Source organism: Prunus avium, chromosome 3 (assembly GCF_965620075.1).
Source record: "Prunus avium chromosome 3, drPruAviu1.hap1.1, whole genome shotgun sequence".
In the NCBI taxonomy this organism is placed as follows: Eukaryota; Viridiplantae; Streptophyta; class Magnoliopsida; order Rosales; family Rosaceae; genus Prunus; species Prunus avium.
Genome location: NC_142286.1, coordinates 12,875,882 through 12,899,491, shown reverse-complemented (window position 1 = coordinate 12,899,491; position 23,610 = coordinate 12,875,882). Strand labels below are relative to the sequence as shown.

General features: G+C 37.7%; 3 protein-coding genes and 1 pseudogene across 3 annotated transcripts; all 4 read right to left on the bottom strand.

Annotated features, from left to right (window-relative positions):
- Window positions 1-352: 352 nt before the first annotated feature.
- LBD2 (LOB domain-containing protein 2) lies at window positions 353-1,772 on the bottom strand. The gene is made up of 2 exons (XM_021978241.2): window positions 1,015-1,772; window positions 353-607 (listed from the first exon to the last, which is right to left on the bottom strand). The coding sequence occupies exons 1-2, from the start codon at window positions 1,643-1,645 to the stop codon at window positions 546-548; spliced, it is 693 nt and encodes a 230-aa protein (XP_021833933.2). The 5' UTR covers window positions 1,646-1,772; the 3' UTR covers window positions 353-545.
- A 3,702-nt stretch (window positions 1,773-5,474) lies between these two features.
- Window positions 5,475-6,536, bottom strand: LOC110773721 (uncharacterized). The gene is made up of 6 exons (XM_088250558.1): window positions 6,523-6,536; window positions 6,263-6,309; window positions 6,112-6,188; window positions 5,834-5,887; window positions 5,633-5,689; window positions 5,475-5,534 (listed from the first exon to the last, which is right to left on the bottom strand). The coding sequence occupies exons 1-6, from the start codon at window positions 6,534-6,536 to the stop codon at window positions 5,475-5,477; spliced, it is 309 nt and encodes a 102-aa protein (XP_088106684.1).
- Window positions 6,537-7,914: 1,378 nt separating this feature from the next.
- LOC148295660 (uncharacterized) lies at window positions 7,915-9,867 on the bottom strand. Its single transcript, XM_088250557.1, has 2 exons — window positions 9,505-9,867; window positions 7,915-9,126 (listed from the first exon to the last, which is right to left on the bottom strand). Exons 1-2 carry the CDS (start codon window positions 9,865-9,867, stop codon window positions 7,915-7,917), a joined length of 1,575 nt encoding a protein of 524 aa, XP_088106683.1.
- A 5,373-nt stretch (window positions 9,868-15,240) lies between these two features.
- LOC148295659 (uncharacterized) lies at window positions 15,241-16,495 on the bottom strand (annotated as a pseudogene).
- Between the last annotated feature and the right edge of the window lie 7,115 nt (window positions 16,496-23,610).

Below are 23,610 nucleotides of genomic sequence, written 5' to 3'. Positions count from 1 at the left end.
TCTTATTAGACATATAACTTTGTGAGACACATATTTATGTTGCCCAATGTGAATATAGATCTTACATTAGTAAAAATTAAAATGATCAATGGTAATGGTTCAAATTCGTAGTTTGAAAACGATAGTATTTTATGTTGCCAGACATTTTAACAAAAATAGCATATCCCAGTATATGTATTGTAATGTCCTCTTGCTAAATTGTGAATTTAACATGCAGCAGTGGACCTAATTAATAGTCTACATTCACAATCATGACAAAAATATATCTTCCTATATTATATCATATGTACACACAATATTGTTTATTTGTTTTGCAGGTAATATAGCTTATTTTTCTTTTTTTGGCCAAGAATGTAATGATATATATAGCTAACAACGTTTAATTATCACTTGAGGAGAAATATGCCTGATACAGGTTAGGTGAATGATTAAAAGAAGAAAATGACATAATTGATTTTGTTCTATCCTCAAGCAGTCCAGCGCAAGATGAAGGAAGGTGGTAACTAAAAACAGAAGAAAAACGATTTCACTATATATGCGAAGTATTATGATCCTCCTTCCCATATTGTGCCTTCTATGGGCTTGCTAATGATTTGATTAAGTTGACCTACAAAAAGAAACCAAAAAAAAAAACCAAATAAATTACAACATTAATTTTGAATAATAAAACAAAACTTGACCCAGAAAAAATAATAATAAAACGAAAAGGATAGAAAATTAGTTATGAAGAAATATTGCCATATAATTTGTATTTTCAGCCCCCAATTTCTTATATATGATGCCTTGGTAAACCCTAGTTTTCCATGGATGTCAATGGTAAACAACAATAACTTTTGAGTGTCACGATTAAAATTCAAGTCCTGTTGAGAGATGTGAATGGTTTTCTGGGATATAACAAACAAAGCCAAGCAAAGCAAAAATGTTTTGATCTGCATATATCATCAGCTTCCTCATTCCTAGTCTAAAGTATTATTAATTGTATTATATATATTATAAATAAGAATTGAAAATTACCTGAAAGATAATACTGCTGATTAATGTTGTTGATTGAACGCTGCTGGTGCTGGCTTAGTGGAAGAACAACAGAATCAACCAGTTTTGCTTGCTTTATGATCTTCTCTGGACTTTGTAACTCACAATTTGAAGGATAACCATATGAGGCTGAATCTATTATCACATTCTCGTTCTCATGAAGATAACCACCCAAATTAATGTTGTGATTAGTGATTCCATTAGCTCCTCCACCATTCCAACCAACAAAATCCGACAAAGATTTACTAAAACACATTCCCTTTTGCACTTGTGAAGGATGAACCATTTGAATTTCATGGTTTTTATACCGCTTTAGCTCATCAAAAACCATCCTGTACTCCCCGTAAGGACCCAGCACCGGATCTTTTTGCCTACAAAGAGCTTCCCAGACCAACGAATCAACCACCTTTCTCCGATTCGCTTCATTGGCATTCTTCACCATCTTTGTTACGTTGCTTACCCCGAAAACTTTGTGCACAGCGAGGAATTCCCGGGTTCTATCAGCAGGAAAGTAAGGCGCCAATACACACCCATCGTGACACTTTTTCCTTTGATGCTTGCATGCTGCACATGCTGGTTGCGTTCCTGGTGTGTCATTATTCTTCCTCTGCATCCTAACATATAGATCAAGTACTTCTATTAATTAAAACAAATCAAGATAATACGTACCACACCAAGAACAATTTGTTAAATTATACGAATGTGAATGAAAAAACAAAACTAAACACAACGAAAAGTCATTCAAGTAACATAAACAAAGATTGGAACAAGAAGCTTTACAAACCTTGTGCTATATATATATATAATTGATGTTGAAATGAAAAGACAATGTTGGTATAAGTAATAAGAAGAAATACAAGTGGGTAGAATGGAAGAAAGTTTAATTCTATCTAAAAAGCAGCATGTAAAGATGGCACGCCTATGGTATAAAAAGAATGAGTTGTGTAAGGGTTGAATAGGGTTTTAGGTAGTTCATGAGAAGAAAAAGAGTTCTATGGAAAGAATAAAATAATTGGGCAACAGTCTTCTATGGGAGGTAGACGTGTAAGGGTTGAGGAAATTATTTACAAAAGAGTTTTCATGATACGTAAACAGTAATTTAGTCACAATTGGCAATTCCGATATTTCAATTATATTATAACACAAGATATATATAGCCATTGCCATATTTATCACTAAAATAAATAAATTTCCAATATATATGTAGTACGGTCCTCAGGTGAGCCGTTCTGCTATGCAATTAGGGGGGGGGGGGGGGGGGGGGGTTCAAAAATGCGAAAAATATTCTCCAAATATCGATGTTGTGATAAAAGAATAGAAAAGTAGGTATAAACTCAAAATGAGTAGTGTTTATTAGGAATAACCCATTGACCCATTACACGTAAGCAAACACAGCGGTGGATTCAAGAATTTTTAGAGGGAAGGGGTAATATTAAGAAGGCTAAAATAAAGGTCAACACAAAAAATTTAAACAACCAAATAGCCTTACAATTTAAACAATACTAATGTTATTCATAATTAAAATAAATAAGAGTTTTACGTCTAACACTAATTGATTATAGTTTATTTTGTATATCAATTAATATGCACAAAATTTATAATGTTACACAATTAATTCATATCAAATATGAATAAAATGCATGTCAATTACACAATTAGTCTACCAAAATTCATATGAAATCATCTATTAATCTAACCAAAATCAATACCAATTAATCTAACCCAAAGTACATATTATTTGGAAGTCATGAGATAAAAGTACATGTGATTACGAGTTCGGGGTAATTTTCGGTGAATTTTTCGGAGCACAAATGATTTTTTAATAAATTTTAAAAGTTAGTCTATTTAAAATTTGACACATGGTGCCTTGATAGTGGACCATATTAAAAAGGAATTAAAGTTGAGAAGCACGGGATTCGAACTTCAAACATGTCCAGTCGTCTTCTTCTTCGACTTAGTCTGCAACTTAAGTGAACAAATTTCAAAATCTTCTCAAATTTATAACTTTGCTTGTGGAGGTCCAATTGACGAACCTTTTTCTCCTACATGATCGTGAGATCGAGCCCAACAATCTAAGGTAAATATTCAGGGTCTCACACAGTAGCAACAAAATAGCTTCTTTGAGGCTTTTAATCAAACACTTAGTGGGCACAAGCAGATTCCGGCATCTCTAATGCATTTTCCGGCGAGGAGAGGTGCAACTGCACCTCCTTGTGCTTCTGTGGGTCCGCCACTACATATGTGTATTGATAAGTTAGCCTATAGATTGGGTTTTGCCCTACACTTATTAAGTACTAGCCTCTCTGCATGCATGAGAGGCCTTCAGGTGCGCTACGCAGGACTAAATTTTTATTTTTTTTTATTTTTTACAATTGTATTTTTCTTTTTATACAAGCGATATTCTACTTATATTGTAATTGATTATGGATATTATTATTGCCTCTATCTCTCAATAATTTGTAAAGCATTAGTTGCTGCAACTATTTGTGGTAAGCAAAGGTTTTGGTAAGGCTTGTCTCTCAAGATCATATCTATGGAGAATTATTATTATTATTATTATTTTGACGAGATGTATGGAGGATTATTTGACTAACTTTCATATCAATTAATCTTGATTGTCTACTCGATCATTTACCACCAACCAACACATGTATATAGTTTGCATTTGTCCACCTCTTCATTAGGTAAAACGCTAGTCATATGTGAGCTTCAGTTTTACCTTCTGATTAGGTATGGTTCAAAGTTGTTTTTTTTTTAGAAGATAAGATTTCATTAGATAATCAAGTCATTATAAGATGCATCAACATGTATATATGTGGTCTCATTAAAACTTATCTGAGCAAAATTCAGAGGGACAAAATCCCAGAGGAGGAAAGAATACCACACATACCATAGACCATAGGAGAGTCAAACATCAACAAAACTAAGAAGACAGTCCTCGAGAAGACATTCCCTCAACCAAGGGGGTGGATCATCAAACCAAAAAGACAGGTCCTCCTAACTAAGATTGAAGCGCACAATACGATCTACAACACCATTAGCAGTACGAAGTATAAAATGAACAAAACAGGACGATGTTGAGGCAAGAAGTCGTCGGATTTCCTTAACAAGGACCCCTTCCACCGCATAACATGCCTCCTCCTTGAGAAGCAATTGGGTTGCAGTCAAGGAGTCGGACTCAATTATTAAAGACAAAGAGGATGCATTGAGCACAAAGGAGATGCCAGATTTAAGAGGGTGGTCTCTGTGAATCTTAGTCCCTAAGACATAAGAAGCCTCTCCAAGATCTTTCATCTCAAAATTCATAGACAGAAAAACCTTGCTTCATCACTGAAATCAGAAAGACATTGAGAATTTGTTGAAAGAAAAACTGCTAGAAAGTAGAATGTCATCTACAGAAAGAGTACAAGAAAGAGAGAAGATCTTTCATCACTGCTAGAAAGTAGAATGTCATCTACATTGAGAACAAGAAAGATAAACCTACTCCCACTGCTTTTCAAGTATATGCACTCATCCAACCTACTCTCAATGAAACCATATGATGTAACTATCTTGTCAAACTTCAAATACCATTGTCTTGAGGCTTCACTATGCCAAATTTTACTTTCAGCAACACTTCATATGCATCAGTAAATAGTAAAATCGATGCTATTAGTATTAGGCATCAATTTCAAAAATTATGATACTAAACATGTATAAAGACATCAGCACAAATATATATATTTTATTTTTTTATTTTATGACGATGCCTTTATTCCCCTTTAGCATCATCTACACTAGCCTCCCTGCACGCACTTCCGCACGTGCGAGAGGCTTTTTTTTAATCACACACGCTACGCGCGACATCCAAAGTTTCGTAAATATTTTTTCGCCATTGTATTTATACAGATGTCCATTTCAACAGTTTCATATTTTAATCGCGCGCGTGTGATAAATCGTCTTCTTAAAAGTTTTCCTTTATCACCCGTATCTTTCTAGAAGTCCATCTTAACAATTTACACGCTATAAAAGAAAAAAAAAACTGCTAAGATGGACTTTTAGAAAGATACGGGTGATAAAGGAAAACTTTTAAGACGACGATTTATCACACGCGCGCAATTAAAATATGAAACTGTTGAAATGGACATCTATATAAATACAATTGCGAAAAAATATTTACGAAACTTTGGATGTCGTGTGTAGCGCACGTGATTAAAAAAAACCTCTCACACGCGCGGAAGCGCGTGCAGGGAGGCTAGTCTAATGAACTTTAGGAGCTAGGTGGATTCTTATTCAATTAATTACTCACATGTTAATATTATCCCAAGCAAATCCAACATTAATAGGAAAATGTCAAAAATAATTTAAGTAAAATAATATTTTCATTCTACACAACATCGTAGTTTTAGATTATGGACATAAAGTTTTACATAATACGCACATAGGAGGAAGACATGCAACGATCAAGACCACTGGCGCCACCCGTTCCTCTCTAATTGATCTTTCACTTTTTTATTGTCAAACTATACATAAATAACATGAGATGAGACCAAGTTTAAACATACACCTTTAAATTTGTAATTGACAAATTTTAGCATTATTTGGGAACACGTATACTCACCTTCAATTTTGATAGTTTATCCTTTGCTACATGCCTACTCCAATTATTGGAAGAAAACTGTACCAAAAAATACAGTCATTTTCAAAAGTCAAGAGACAAAGGGAAAATCATTTCGTTCCTATATAAGAAGCCAAGTTTAACAATAAAACAATTAATAAGAAATTGGTAGAGGATTGAAGGAACAGTTTCATGATTTGCTACCTTAATTTTGTGCTCTAATTTCTCCACATAGCAACGGGTATGATGTTTGTAAAACTGGTACAAAAATTAGTATAAAAGTAAATTAAAGTGTAAACTCACTCACTTGAGATGCTAAAGTGATGATAAAGTACCTAGCATAGAAAGTCTTTATGTCTTTGATTAAGTTTTCTCCTATACCAAAAGAAAAATGTTGTTAGAAAATTAGAGTATCATCATCAAGGTTATGATTTTTTATTTCTTTCTAATTTTAAATAAAAACAATACCTAATCCGACAAACTGTTTTGTAGGTCCAAATGATATGATGAACATTTGCATGTCTGAGTTGTTCAAGTGCACGATTTTTACGCCACCTATATTTGTCACTTGTCATCATTAACTTATAGGTAGGTAAAGTAAATATTTCTCCAATAAAACAATACTTAATGCCCTGTTTTTTTTTTTTTTCCATTCTTTCAAAATTAGAAGACTAAGATCACTGTTGTTTATTGTAACTTAATAACTCCAACTCGATGAGACAACTGAAACATGCCTATTACACTCTGCATTCTAGTATTCAATTTTGTCAAAATACTATTTTCATGTACAACCATAAGCAATAGGAAGGTTACATACTCTTAAATAAGGATTTAAATAAATTATAAAAACATAACTTTAATGTTGTACTAATTGAAAAGTTAAAAAAATTTACCTTGTTATCATCATTTATTGTATTAACACGCTGAACCAACCCACTATGAACTCTATTTGTAAGCCCATGACACTCCACTTTTCCTATCAAAATTGGAATACAAAATGATTGATATAACATGAAAATTAAAATTAAATAAATTTAATAACCAAAGCATGTACAAAACATCGCATTTATCTTGAGGTTCTAAAAAGAAGGGCATTATGTGCATTGTCTAACTCTTAAAAAGCATATATATATTTTAAATTACAAAATAGGTATATGTAACTAATATAACTCTTTGAGTCAAGTAACAACAAACAAACAGTTACAACAATAAATGATAAAAACATGTTGTGGTTATTTGAAAAGGTATTCGTGATTAAAATTATGCTTACTTATTTTTAATCGACATCATTGGTTCTACCACATTCCGAGTGAAAACGCCTTCTTGACCGGTTATTGACCCTTTTTTCACTAACACTTTTGTAGTCGACTTTGAAACACCCCTCGATAAACCCACGTATAATTGTCCATGACTGAAAACGTGATCTCAAAGAAAAATACCCACATGTGGTATTGTTTGACCTTGAGATTTATTTATAGTGAGAGCAAACTCAACTTCACTGGAAATTATTTTCTTGTTAGTTCAAATGGTAGCCCAGCAGTCTCAGTTGTCTTTAGAGGGATACGTGGTAGAAAAACCCTGGTCCCAACATATTGTCCAGTTAGAATTTCAGCATCAATGAGATTTTGGTACAACCCACGACATAATAATCTTGTTCCATTACACAATCCCAATTTTGGGTCAGTATTTCTGAGAAGCATGATTGGAGCACCTCTCTTCAAAGTTAACTTATGTAGTGCACCAATGCAAATTGAGTTCAAGAATTTCGGCTGATACAAATTCCTCATGTCATCCTCAACTGAATCAAACGAATACATTGTCTCTTCTTCGCTTGGAAACATATTGATCATCTTTTCATTCAACATGTCAACATCTTCATTTGTAGGAGTTATCACTGCCCTTTCCACCATGTAACTTGCATCATTTATATGATCCTCCAAATTAGGGAAAACTTGATAAATAAATTCATTGATGGATAGCTCATTCTCCCATGGTATTACCAGGCATTTAGGTACTCTTATCATATCATCTCCAACAACAGGTTCTTCCCCATCACCAACACGAAGTAAAAATTGTGAAAATTGTTGATCATTCCTGGATCTCATGTTTTGTCTAAGTTTCAAAATCTTTACTTGTGACCAAAATGATGCTTTCACCACACTGGCCTGGAACAGTTCCGACTTTGTTCCTTTAGGAATAACAGGAAGTACTTGTCGAAAATCTCCCCCAAAGATCATTGTTTTCCCCCCAAATGGTAAGTCAACATCAATTATGTCTCTAAAAGTTCAATCTAGTGCTTCAAAGGCATGACAATGTGCCATCGTTGCTTCATCCCAAATAATTGCCTTTGCCTTTTGTATTAACTTTGCCAAATCAGATTGTTTACTAATCGAACATGTAGATGATGAATATGTGCTAAGTGGTATCTTGAATCTAGAATGTGTTGTTCTCCTACCAGGTAATATTGTAGCTGCTATTCCAGATGTTGTTGTTGCTAATACTATATGGCCCAACCTTCTCAAGTTTGCTAACAATGCATGGTATAAGTAAGTTTTTCCAGTTCCACCTGGACCATCCACAAAAAAAATTGAATTCTGACATCGTTCAATTGTGTCCATTATTATGTTAAATGCAGACTTTTGGTTGTCATTAAGACGTTCAATTGCAAGAAGATCTTCTTGTGAAATACCTATTGAGAGTTCGTCTTCAATACATCTAGGCATTGCAGAAACTACTTTTGTTGTCATTTGAGGCAAATCAAAGTCCTTGATATTCTTGTTAAACTGTACCAGAAGTGTGTTTAAGTCACGTAAAAGTCTGTTCACAACAACATTGCAACTTAAGTTACTCGGGAAAGCATAATATTCAATCATGCATGGATAGAATTCATCCCACAATGTTCGGACACCAACTGGTTCACAATATACCAAAATTGTGACAAATAATCTTCTTAAGGCCAATGGCATCCGAATTGTAGAGGCCTCAAGCAAACATTGTCGAATACTATCATCTCCTTCTAACAAACCTTGTTGTTCTGCTGCCTCCTTAAACGTTGGTTGCAAAATGCCACCAACTGTCATTAAATTTAGAAATGATGTGGCTCCTCTGACATGATGCAGAAGTATACGTAGGTAAAATTTCTCACCTTCAGCAGGTGAGATTGTGTATATTCGCCCAATAACCCTGAGATGATTCTTTCTTTTAAACCAACCTCTTTCATAATGAATCCATCTATAATGCTCAAGGATCTCCCTGTACAAATATCTCCTTGCTTCTGCATCATTACGATTCAAAGTGAAAAATTTTGTGAGCATTGTCTTGTTAAGTCTCTCGTCTGTCAGAATATTTTCAATAGTCTGGTCAGATTGAAATCGAACTTGATGCATATTAGGAAGATGTATTTGTAAGCACTCCACAGTTGGGTATATCCGATTGATTACAAACTTGAATATCCTCCACAACGCTTTTGGTGCACAAACCCATCTTTCATCAACAAACTGTCATATTTCATCACAAACAGGATCTGGCTGAACCTTGAGTGCCACTCTGTCTGGACCTTTGTAAACATACTTATATAAATATTTGACGCTTTTTATGATTGCACATATTTCAACATTAATGTGGCAGTCATACCTCAACAACAACCAAGGATTATATGGAATAACCCAACTATTATCAACCGTTATATTTCTTTGTCGATCAAGTGGGACAGGCAAGCGATTTCCTCACCTTCGATAAATTGGATATGAATCATTCCCTTGAATAGTGGATGCAGCAAATGATTTAGGGTAATTTCTTTCACACCTTCCATTTTTCATACAGGGAGATTCTGGATTTTGAATTCCACATGGACCGTGCATCATATGTTTTAATACCACATTGTAAAGTTGAGGCTCTTCATGTTCGTTTGGTCTTTCAGCTTTAACAATTTGGTCATAATCATTAGGGTTATTGAGCTTGTCATTTTCATCTAACACAACCAACATATGCACATGTGGAAGACCCCATTTTTGAAACTCAATAACGTCTGCATAAGCAAAAACAGTACCTAATACCCCTTTCCCATTGATGTCTTCTTTTAGTTCCTCCAATTTTGCACGAAATACTCTAGTGAGTAAGTCGGGACGATCTTGTGGCGTTTGTCCAGGGAGTAATTCTCTCTTAATTTCTTCCCAATTTGGGTTGCATGTCATGGTAATGAATAGATCTAGCCTGCCAAATATTTGAACCAAAGTCATCGCATCTTGATACCGTTGGTACATGTCATGTGGGGTTCCAACAAAGGATGATGGCAGAATGGTTCTACAACCGATGTTACCTGATCCATTGTCATTTCCACTTAATAAATGTTTTACACAAACCTGGAACTGTATATTTATATATATTTTTTTAAAACAATTGATATTAAATATGTACCTGCTGTTGGAGTTGGCTCGACTAAACGAAGGAAAGAAGGAAGCAGCCCAGCATGCAGGCGCTCGAGCGGATCGCGATTTCCTGTTTTAATACAGGTCGGTTTTTGGCCTATTTTTGGGAGGTTTTTTAGTTTCCTATTCCTTGTATGATTGTGCTAAAGGCCTATACATATAAATAGGTACTTTAGACTAGGGTTTAGTTAGAGATTCAAGATATACAAACCTAGGGTGAGAGAAAAAGAGATCTAGAGAGAGAGAGAGATCAAAGGGAGTTCTTTATTGTAACCAAAGGGATTTTTCTCATACTAGTGAATTTTCTCGGGGATCACTGGAGAGGACGTAGGCACGACGCCGAACCTCTATAAATTCTTGTGTGTGTTTACTTTTGTGGTTTCATGTGCGATTTATCTTTGCGTAGCTTGTGTTGTGATTGTTGCGTAGTCCATCAACGACAAGGTCTTGGAAGTGTTTTCGCACAACAAGTGGTATCAGAGCCGCGGTTGCGGCGGGCGTTGGTTTATGCCCAAGTGCTCTTATAACTTTAAGAGCGACGGTGTGTTGAAGATGGCAGGCGACAAGGACGAAGAATTTTCCAGCACTAAGTCACAACGGGTATCAAGCACAAAGGTGGAGTTAAAGTCGTTCACCGGCAAGGAGAACTTCACGCTTTGGCAAAGAAGAATGAAGCATATTCTTAAGCAGCAGGGTCTCAGCAAAGTTTTGGAAGGCAAGGAAAAGAAGCCGGTAACCATGACAGATGCAGAGTGGGATGACCTAGACAAGCTTGCTAGAGGGTCCATCGAACAACATCTAACCGATGAGGTGTTGTGTAATGCGATGGAAGACACCGCAAAGCAAACATGGGAAAAGCTAGAAGAGATGTTTGCGTCAAAATCATTGTCCAACAAGCTTTTCTTGAAGGAAGAGCTTCACTCTCTTAAGATAGAGGAGGGCGCAAGCATGATGGAGCACGTGAGTGCCTTTAATAGGTGTATTGCTGACTTGCAGAGAATGGATGAGGTTTATAAGTCGGAAGACAAGGCCGTGATGTTGTTGACATCCCTGCCACAGTCTTATAAACACTTTCGCACGACGCTTATGTTCAGGAAGGGAACCTTGAAGTATGAAGAGGTCATGCAAGACATCCTGATGCATGACAGAATGGTTCAACGTTCCGGTGGAGTCTCTCAAGGTGAAGGTCTTGTGGTCAAGTCCGGAGAGAGGTAGATCGAGCAAGCGTGAGGGCAAGAAGAGCAATAAGGGAAGGTCAAAATCCAAGGCGAAAGATGGTTGTTTCGAGTGTGGGTCAAAGGATCATTGGAAGAAGAATTGCCCTACATGGCGAGAGAAGAGAAACAAAGGGAAGAAGCCGGATGAAGCCGAGGTCGCAGAAGAGAGCGACGGTGAGCTTTTACTTACTAATAGCATTGTTAATACTGATGCACTTGCTATTACTTCTAGGGTTTCTGCTTCTGATTGGATTTTGGATTCCGGGTGCTTGTATCACATGTGTTCAAACAAGTCTTGGTTTGATACATATGAGACGGACAATGGCGGCGAAGTTATGATGGGGGACGGCTCAGTTTGTAGAGTCAAAGGAACAGGTACAATCAAGGTGAAGATGCATGCCAACGTGGTTAGAACATTGGGTATGGTTAGGTACATACCTAAGCTAAAGAAGAATCTCATCTCCCTGGGTACTTTTGACAAGAATGGTTATTCGTACAAATGTATGGGAGGAAAGCTCATAGTTTCGAAGGGTTCACTCGTGATTATGAAAGGGGAGATTCAACCTAACTGCCTGTATCGACTATGTGGTACAACAGTGACCAGTGGAGTAGCTATATCTACCAAGAAGAACTCAAAAGATGATACTTAGCTTTGGCATTTGAGGCTAGGGCACATGAGTGAGCGAGCCATGCAACAGTTGCACAAACGGAAGCTTCTAAAGGGCGTGCACAATTGCAAATTTGAGTTCTGCAAGTATTGTACCATGAGGAAGCAGTCAAAAGTGACATTCAAGCTGCAAGACAAGGAAAAGAGGAGCACAGGAGTGCTTGACTATATTCACTCGGATGTGTGGGGGCCCGCGCCAGTTAAATCATTAGGTGGAGCTCGCTACTATATCACTTTTTTGGATGATTTTTCTAGGAAGGTTTGGGTATATTTCATGAAGGAGAAATCCGAGGTCTTCACAAAATTCAAGGTGTGGAAGGCAGAAGTAGAGATCTTGACAGGAAGGAAGATTAAGGTCCTTAGGAGTGACAATGGGGGGGAATATAAAGATAGCAAATTTCTGGAGTTTTGCAAGAGCGAAGGTATCAAGAGGCATTTTACTGTGAAGAAGACGCCCCAACAAAATGGAGCCGCAGAGAGAATGAACAGAACTCTCATGGAGCGTGAGAGGTGCATGAGGATTCATGTAGGCTTGCCCGAGGCATTTTGGGCGAAGGTGGTTAACCACGCTTCCTATTTGGTTAACCGGTCACCATCAAAGTATCTTGATTTCAAGTGTGCGGAAGAGGTATGGTCTAACAAGTCTATTGAGTATTCTATTTTGAAAGTATTTGGATGCAGTGCCTATGCTCTTATACCTAGTGATGAGAGAACCAAGTTGAAGCCAAAGTCTCTTGAATGCATATTCCTCGGGTTTGAGAGTGGTGTGAAGGGGATCCAGTGAACCTGAAGAAGATACTCAATAGAGACGTTGTCTTTGATGAGAAGACTATGCCTATGATTAAAGTCAAGAAACCAGAGATGAAGGAGAATGTTGTTGGGACAGAAACAACCATTATAGAATCATCTAGTAGAGTGTTCGGGGGTACTCCTAGTTTGCAGCCAATTGGAGACGTCCATGAAGCAGTGGAGTCCGACACTGAAGTGGAGGAATTTGGGCAACAACAACAGACTCAAGATGAAGAAGAAGAAGAAGAAGAAGAAGAAGAAGAAGAAGAAGAAGAAGAAGAAGAAGAGGCTAAAGATCAGGTGGAGCCGCCATCCAAAGCAAGGTCCAGGCCCAAAAGAACCATCAAACCTCCTCAACGGTTTGGATGGGAGACGGATGCAGTTCACTATGCTCTAAACATAAGTGAAGGAGACCCAACTATGTTCCAAGAAGCAGTTGAGAGTGCGAAGCGGGAAAGATGGAATCTCTACACCGGAACTCCGTTTGGGAGTTGGTCCCTAAACCCAAAGATAGAAAGGTGATTGGCTGCAAGTGGGTGTTTAGGAAGAAGGAAGTAATATGTGAGAAGGAGCCAACTAGATTCAAAGCTCGTCTAGTAGCTAAGGGATACTTACAGAAGGAAGGAATTGATTATGATGAGATATTTTCCCCGGTTGTAAAGCATACTTCTATACGGTTATTGCTCTCCATAGCGGCATAGTGGGACATGGAGGTGGAGCAAATGGATGTGAAGACAGCTTTTCTCCATGGAGACTTAGAGGAAGATATCTACATGAGTCAACCTCAAGGGTTCGTTGAAGCAAGTAAGGGAAATCTGGTTTGCAGGTTGAAGAAGTCTTTGTATGGGCTCAAGCAATCTCCAAGACAGTGGTACAAGCGCTTTGACACTTACATGCTGCGGATTGGGTATAGAAGATGTGAATCGGATTGCTGTGTGTATTCTCATGTGTTCAAGGATGGGAAGATCATTCTGTTACTACTTTATGTGGATGATATGCTGATTGCGTGTCAAGATATGTCAAAGGTTCACGAGTTGAAGATCCAACTTGGGAAGGAGTTTGACATGAAGGATCTTGGACCCGCACAAAAAATCCTAGGAATGGGAATAAGGAGAGACCGAGATGAGGGCAAGTTGTGGCTGTCACAAAGCAAGTACATAGCTAATGTACTTGAAAGATTCAATATATTGGATTGCAAGCCCGTATCTACTCCTTTGGCGGAGCACTTTAGGCTAAGTGCCCAGGAGAGTCCTTCTAGTGACAAAGAGAAGGATGATATGAGTAAGGTTCCGTATGCAAGCGCAGTAGGGTGTCTCATGTACGCAATGGTTCGCACACGCCCCGACTTGGCTCAAGCTGTGAGTGTAGTTTCAAGATACATGGCAAATCCGGGCAAACAACACTGGAATGCGGTGAAGTGGATTTTCAGGTATTTGAAGGGCACCAAGAGGTTTGGGATTTTGTTTGAAAGACAACAAAGAAAGGCATGTGTGTTGGGATATGTGGATTCAGATTATGCGGGAGACTTGGACAAGAGAAGGTCCACCACAGGGTATGTTTTCGTTTGTGGAGGACCGATTATCTCGAGAGCGGTGCTACAATCAGTCACTGCATTGTCTACTACTGAAATGGAGTATATGGCACTAACGGAGGCTTCTAAGGAAGCATTATGGTTGCAAAGATTGGCACAAGAGTTCGGGATAGCTCAAGACCTGGTGGTGATTGAGTGTGACAGTCAGAGTGCTATATGTTTAGCCAAGAACCAAGTGTATCATGGAAGATCCAAACATATTCATGTAAGGTACCATCGGATAAGGGATTGGGTGAATGATGGGGACATTGCGATAAAGAAGGTTCATACAGATGAGAACGCTTCAGATTGCTTGACCAAGCCAGTTACAGCTGAGAAGTTCAGACATTGTTTGAGCTTGCTCAATCTTGTTACATGCTGAAGATTGAGGTGGAGCTCTTGGGAGTTACTAGAACGATTTCCAAGAGGTTTGAAGATGTTCTAGGGACCAATGGTTTTCACAAAGGTGTTTAGGCTCGCCAAGGTGGAGATTGTTGGAGTTGGCTCGATTAAACGAAGGAAAGAAGGAAGCAGCCCAGCATGCAGGCGCTCGAGCGGAACCTGCAGGTGCTCGAGCGGCAGAGGCATGTTGGCGTAGGCGCTCGAGCGGGCCTGCGACGCTCAAGCGGATCGCGATTTCTTGTTTTAATACAGGTCGATTTTTGGCCTATTTTTGGGAGGTTTCTTAGTTTCCTATTCCGTGTATGATTGTGCTAAAGGCCTATACATATAAATAGGTACTTTAGACTAGGGTTTAGTTAGAGATTCAAGATATACAAACCTAGGGTGAGAGAAAAAGAGATCTAGAGAGAGAGAGAGAGAGATCAAAGGGAGTTCTTTATTGTAACCAAAGGGATTTTTCTCATACTAGTGAATTTTCTCGGGGATCACCGGGGAGGGCGTAGGCACGACGCCGAACCTCTATAAATTCTTGTGTGTTCTTATGTGTGTTTACTTTTGTGGTTTCGTGTGCAATTTATCTTTGCGTAGCTTGTGTTGTGATTGTTGCGTAGTCCATCAACGACAAGGTCTTGGAAGTGTTTTCGCACAACACCTACATTATTCACCCCTCTATTTAAAGAGTCTTGGTAAAGCTCAGCTCGTATTTTTTCTTGATTTGAACGCATCCATCTAAGTTTCTGAGATTCAATTTTTACGTAATTATCTACAATATATTGTTGTAAGAGACGACCCCCTCGAAGCAAAAGTGATGATCCACCCTCACGTATTTGCAAATCAGTCTTTAGCTATAGATTAGGATGTAATATTTCAATGTTTAGTTGGAAAAGAAATTATATTTTGAGTACAAACCTGTAACATGTAAGCATAATAGTCACAACATGATACACATCTTCCGTTATCATCATGAGTATTAATATCTCATCCATATGTTCCGTACGGTAACAATAACGGATATTGTAGTAGGTCATAGAATCCAACACAATCTTGGACGTTCCAAAGTCTTCCACTAATTGTCTCAACAATAATATCTCTTCCATTTCGATTCACCATATCATCCCCTCCTACTATAATTGCAGCAACTTGTGATGCTGATGGTAAATTGTATTGACGTCGATTAGAAGGTTGCTCTTTTATAATGAGTCTACACCTTGGCAAATCTTGGAGTTGTCCGAGACTTCTTAATGTATGCACAAAAGGATTGTGTTGATTCAAAATTCGTTGTCTCTTCTCAACCACAATTCTATCTAAAACTTCACTTTGAGTCATTTTGTTTTCAACTTCATGCTCGGTGTCGTATATGTAAGCCTATAGAAATCGCGATGTAGCACCTTCATTGGGTAAAAGTCCACCAATCTTATGATATATTGCACCTTGTGCACGAAAGGTATAAATCTCACATCCACCAAAATTTATTCTTTCATCAACATGTACACCCATTGAAGTGAATGAAAAAACATTGTTGTAGACACGAATGTTTTGTCTGAAGAGTCTGCCCTCAGTTGTTTGGTCAGAGAAAAGAGCCAGCATTTCTGGTGGAGATTGTATATGAGGTAGAACAATTTTTCCACCAGAGCAACACATACTAAATGTCTCTCGTGGGAATAATCGCGCATTGCACTTCAAACATGTGGTGGAAGTTGGTAATTGACATCCTAGGACACCCATGTTCTCCTTATAATTTTTGGCACAATTGTAGTTTCTCATCACTCTCCTTACATGTTGCAAATCATGCATGACATTGTTGTGTTGGCCTTCACGATGATGTAATGTATCCTCGGCCACTTATGTTTTGTATTAATCAATATTGGTTTTTCAGTATAAGATTTTAGTTATAAACTTAAAATTGCGTAGTACTAATGTGTTTAAAATATGTATCTACTGAGCTCACCATTGGAAGCATAAATTAATTGAAGACCATCAGGAAATTGCGGCCTATCTAAACGTGCCAACTGTCTTATATGTGTTAAACGCATTCTAGTAGATTGTTCAACAGGATTGTTGATATACCCAGAACCAAACATATTTATTTCTTACCTACATAGCTATATACTGTTGTGCCTGTACCAAGATGTTGCTAAGATACCCTAATATTCAAAGGCTATACTCAACTTAACAAGCAAATTCAACAAGAAATTTTATATTTGAACGAAAAGTGTGCCTCTATTGGGTTATGACTCGGCCACCACTAATCAATGGTCTCTTTATCACTCGTACCTTCTTTTTTATTTTATGACGATGCCTTTATTCCCCTTTAGCATCATCTACATAACCACAGATGCCTAAAGTGATTAGTTTTTGTTTTTAAGAGGGACATTTTTTTGGTAACATCCCTCTGATGCCTAAAGTCGAGTCAACCCTAACCCAAAATTTTCATGCTCTCCCTCATAAACCCTGCCTGAAACTTCATCTCCCTCTCAAACTCTCGCCCCAATTACTTCCAGCAACCTCTCAATTTTTTCACTCCCTCTCAAATTGTCACCCTAAACTTCATCTCCTGAAAAAATCTCTCCTCGCCCTCTCATTTTTTTCAGTCCCTCTGAAATTCTCTCTTTCTTCACTCTCCTCCATCATTGCCCCATTCTTACTAAAACCACCAGATGCTCAACCATTACGATTCATAGTGAGAATCATTCTTCCATTCGACGATTCTCAAGCCAGCTCACACAATTTCTCAAGCCCAGACGCTCAGACGGAAGTTTAAGTCAACAATTGTGTGATTTCATCTATCAGTGAAGCATTTCCTTTTCCCCCAAAAGTTAGGGTTTTGATCACACCCCACACCTCCTCTTCTTGTAAGTTTTTCTTCTATCTTCACAACTAAAATTTAAGGTTAAACATTCTTTCTCTCTCAATACTAGGAAAATCTTCAAATTTTTTGGAGTTGCAGAGCCGTAACTTTTAGAAAAGGCGAGAACTGTGGAAATTTGTAATGTCTATTGTTGTTGTTACTTGGGCATTGAGTCCATATCCTTCAGTCAAAGGGGAATATTGAGTCCATATCCTTCAGTCAAGGGGATTATTGCCTATGTATGCATCAGTTTTAGGGTCATCGAGGTTTCTTATTAGCAGAGTCCATAAGAAACCTTTAGTCATGTGACTTCAGTCAACTCTTTCATATGCAGCAGTTTCAGGGCCATCGAGGTTTTTGGGAATGCGATCTTCATCTATGCTAGCTTAGTTTCTAATATGTTTAGTTTGTTATGTAATTAGTTTGACAAGTGGTTTTGCTATTTTATAAGTATAATTTGTCAGTTTAGGTTTTGATTGTCTTTTATCTAAGATAGATAATATCAGTTTGGGTAGTTTGTTGGAAGTTGCAAATTTAAGATTCTCTTTGTTGAAATTGGTTTCCTTATTTCAGAGATTAGGTAAAATTACAACAATCTCTTTTTACAAGTCTAGCATGAGTCCAATCTAATTCCAGCTATCGCATTCCCTTTGGAGCAGTTGTCTCTGCTACTATTCCTCACAAGGTTTGGTATAATCTTTCATGATAATTTTCTTTTGGTAGTATCCAGATTCATGCTAATGTAGGGTAGCTCAGTATTATTATTTTTGTTTAGGAACATGCTATTTTGGTAGTAGTAAAAGTGACCAAATATGCCACTTGATCATGTATGAAATAATTGCTTAAAATTAGCGCAGTCGACTACATGTCCACCACCAATAAATTGAGAGACTATCACTCTCATAACTTTATGTGCTGCTTCTAATTAGTGTTTATTTATGTGTATAACTCCAAAGGAGAATCATGTAGTTCATGATAAACATGCTTAAAATGTGGGTTTTTTTTGTGAAGTACTCTAAATGCTAGCTATAGGATAAACTGGATATGCATCATTTAAAAGTGAGTATTTATTTATTTTCCTTGCTCATTTTCTCATGACCTGACCCGAATTCCCCCTCGAAATCCATGTCAAACCTTGTTACATGTTCAGCATCCAACCAATGCCGGACTCACATACTATTTTACCATTTTCCCTGCAATCATAAAGATAAAAGGGTTAAGAGATCTACCAAAATTTCGACAAAGTCTCCCCTGAAAAACGGACATTTACCAAACTTCAGCATGCACAAGGCTAACACACACAATTTACCAGATAGGCCTCCAACCTCAAATTTAACCTTACTAGGGAAATATCAACGTAATCTACTAATTTGTTTCTTACTTTATAAATAGCCACAAAATTCCAAAGCATAACTCAACCGTTTAATTTGCGGCTACACCTAGGTTAACCTACGTTACCTACGTACCCGTACCGAGGGATCAAGCCACACGTTCATACCAAAAAGAATCAAACTTGAGTTTGTAACTGACCATTATATTCTTTATCTTTATATTACAACACAATCCGAATCCAAAATAAACTAAGTAACCTTGTACCTGAAACCATACCTGCAACCATCCGCATAACGCATATCCTGCTATCACCCACCAAGGGATATATCATCAAATCTAAAGGCGACCGATATGTTTTCCTAAGGCAACCAATATGTTTTCAAAAGGCAACCAATATGTTTTTCGAAGGAAACCTATATGTTTTCCAAAGGCAACCAATACGTTTTTCGAAGGCCACCAAGGGATGGGGGAAACTAGCCAACCACCTATGTAGACAAATCGGGCAGGTGGTTGGGGAAAATCGTGGCAGGACACCTGTAGAGTAATCTCAATGCAGGTACAATCAAATCACTGGTCGTATACCTACATAAGCAGGTACATGCAATACACTGGCTGGACACCTACAGAGTGATCTCCATGTAGGTTCATGCAATATCCACTGGCCGGACACCCACATAAGCGGGTACAGGCAAACCAATGGCCGAACACCTGCGTAGTAAACACATGTACATGCAATATACTGGTCGGACACCTACAGAGTAATCTCCATATAAGTATAGGCAAACCACTGGCCGAACACCTGTAGTATGGCCTTACTGCAGGTACAAGCGATACACTGGCCAGACACCTACCCACGTAGGTATAGGCAATATCTACTAGCCGAACACCTACCACAGTAGGGACAAGCAATTCACTGTCCAGATTCTTTACCACATGTTGGAAAATCCAACGCCACGTATGGGTAACTTACAACTGAAAACAAATTCTAAATTTTCCCACAACTTTAACTCAAACCCCCACTAATCCAAACTCAACCAAATCCAGCCTACTCAAGCCGTATGGAACATCAAAAGCGTATCCAATGGATATGTACCAAAATCGAGCTAAAACGTAAACATCGAAACTGAATCCATAAACTTATTAAAACCGCACGTCAAAGCTCTGAAACGGAAACATACTCCAGATTACCAGCAAACACTGAGGTCTTACTGTAAGCCGAGGTTCAAATGAGTAATCATCATGTATCAATCTAAACAGCTCACGAGGTCATAACTCTAACCTTTAAATTCATTCTAAACCTTAACTCAATAATAAATAAATATAAATACACCTTCCTTGATAATACAAGCGACTAAATTATTCATAAATAATGGGTAACACTATCACGATATATAAAAACAAGGAAAAACATATATGCAATAATAACCACCAACGACTACAAATTACTAATCAGAGATTGGTATTCATATTTTAATAATTTCAACCATAATTGAATGATAATAACCATCACAATAATAGAACAATAATAATATTAATAATAATAATAAGATACACACGGAAAATCTCAGGTCACATGGTAAAGGCCGAAACCGAACCGATAGCACGTTTGTAAAACCTCATTAACCAAAATATCAAATAAGTCAGTTTCCTACCAATACTACTCCTTAGTCAACCTCAATTGAGAATTTAAATTCAAACCCTAGTTCCCGGAAACTTAACGTGTGTACACAACTTTTGAAAAGTCCTAAAGCCATTCTAGTACCTTCCTAATGGACGAGACAATCTCAAAAGACCTGTGGTCAACAGTTGGTCAAACTTCCCGATTTTGGTCATCCGAGCCCACTCGGCCCACGACCTCAAATTTCCAATCCGAACGTTCCTAAAGGTCCCACAAGGTCTACACAACAAGTCCCAAGAGTTTGGTCTCGATCGAGCAGTTGAATCACACTCGATCGCCCGATCAGACGGTAATCAATTTACTTAACCCTAAACTCATTGGTTCGGAGTATCCAGGATTTCGATTCTCGATCAATCAATTCCCACTCGATCCTAGAAATACAAGGAACGACATATTAGAAAATGGGACCGATCGAATTGTCCGAACCTATCAAATCCGGATATCGCCTAATAGGCGTAATATTTGTTTGATAGTCAAACGGTATCCAATTTGTAATCTAAGCATATCGTCATGCTCGGGACGAAGAGGGAACAATTCTAAAACACAATGAGCCACCATGCAATGGCCTACGCTCTGCCACACGTGCCGGCAACACGTGAGTGTCTTGAGAAATTTTCGGAGATAGAAATTTCTCGAAACACTGAACAATATCTAAACCAAAATGTTCAGTACACCTAGGGGATCAACTTTTACAACTGAGTCAACCCCCAATTTGGTCGGGAAGTGGCCGGAAAACTAATTCAAAAATCGGAAATTTTTAGGTTTCTACTCGAACACTCGAAGACTCCAAATTGACCCAAACCACTTACACAGGTAGCTAGAACACGAAAAATGGGTGAAGAAGCATACCTCAAACAGAATCCATCATGGGAGCCGCCGTAAACGCTGTCGGAAATCTTAGAGAAAACCTGAGCTTTCTCGAGCTCATGCGTCGCCGAGAGTGACTGGGATTGTCGGAGATTCCCCAAGGCGTGTTCGCCTACCCTGGCCAGTCCTTTTGCAGGCGGTCCCATCGACTTTGGTGGCCGGATGGCGCCGTTCCGTCGTCTGGAATGTGCGATCGTCGCACAGCGCAAAGAGGGAGAGAGAGAGAGAGAGAGAGAGAGAGAGAGAGAGAGAGAGAGAGAGAGAGAGAGAGAGAGAGAGAGAGAGAGAGAGAGCTGAGGGGGGAAAAAAAAAGACCCCAATCTGGGACCCACCTAGATTTTGACTATTTTAAACAAATTTTCAAATATCCAAAATGCCCTTTATGTTTTCAGACCTTTCCTCCTTCATTATCATTTGGAATCAAGCGTGCCACCTGTCTACAGACCCGTTTCGATGAGCTCTACTCAACGGTGCTTGCTTCATAATTCCCAAAAATCCTTTCGGACAAAAAAAGTGACCAAAACACCCTTACCCTTAAGGGCAAAAATGTAATTTCACAATTAATAATTAAATAATAATTAATTTGGGTCGGGATGTTACACATTTAGTTAGGGTTCAATTTATATTACATTGTTTGGCCATATTTGTTTTTAATTTGCAATATTAAAGAAATGACCGAGTATACCTTGCTACTCCTATCTCAAGCAACTTGATATGCTCTCATATAATAGGCAGCTGCCCTCATTATTTGAAATGTGAGCTAAAGTTTTTTTATAATATTTTTTGTGTTTATGAAATGAACGGGTTAAAGGGATATGGATAAATCTTGGATGCATGAAGATAGAAGAAGTAAAGAGTATGAAGATGGGGTTGAAGAATTTCTAAGGATAGCATTAGCGAATGCTATTGATCATAGGCGCATTCATTGGCCATGCCATAGATGTAGGAATACAAGAAAGTTTACTATTAGAGTAATAAGGGAGCATTTGTATTTCAATGGGGTTGACCAAACCTATAAGGATTGGATATGGCATGGCAAGTCATGTTGCTATTTCGTGATGAGATACATGAAGGAGATTTGTGAAGATTCCTCCCTTTGATTTTGAAATAAGTTACTTATGGAAATTATGCAACTTATGTTTTTTGGACTATAATGTAATCTGATTTTGGAATGTGGTAATTTGTTCCTGCGTTAGAGGCTTTTGCATTTTGTGTTTGTGCTATATGCATTAAACCAATTTTCATGAAATATTCTTACATTTCTATTATGTTAAATGAAGTGATATACGTTATCCCAAATGTAGAATACTCACAGTAATGCATTTGTCTACTTTGCTTCACATTGAGTAACTAGACTCAATGATGAAGCCTGATCATAGTACATATAAACTTTGCATAGTCCTAAATAAGCTTCTAGTGTGTGAACACCTAATTTTAAATATGCCTTTTGTGTAGCATAAAATCCTATATTTGCAAATAACCAGTTGTTTAGAGAATGAGCAATGTGAGTCTGTGTTTTTTTTGGTAGCTGGGTCTATGTTAATTAAGAAGAAATGCTAGATGTGCTTGTCCAGCTCTCTACCCCATCACATGATCATTTAATTGCTAGTTGAAACATGAAGTGGGATCTATTTAATGACTTCTTGTTATCTAATTAGATTGGCTGACAAATTAGATTTTCATGTTCACCAATATGATTTGGTAAATTTGCATATTGGTTAATTTGAAGTGACAACATATCTTATGCAAATTTAGTATCTTACACTTTTTAAGCTTATGTTCATATTACACATTGTTTGTGTTTACATTCTACATGTTTTTTGTTTTCTCTTTTCAATATAGAGCTAGACAGAAGGACACGTACACCCAAATGGAATTGGATGAGTTGCGAGAAGAATTGGCAACTCATGTCCTGGAATGGCTTTTTGATTGACCTAAACATTCCTTCATTTTACATGTCTTTCTAGCTAGTATTTTGCTTATATATAGACAATTATGGATATATTTAAATTACTATTTATATAATATTTTTTTTTGTGAGCAATGGCAACACAACATGATTTGGAAATTATGCTTTTTTGATGTACTAAGACATAGCGCTTGTTTCAAACCATAGATTGATTTCTTCAGTTTGCATACTAACTGCTCATTGTCTTATGCTACAAATCCTTCTAGTTGCTGCAT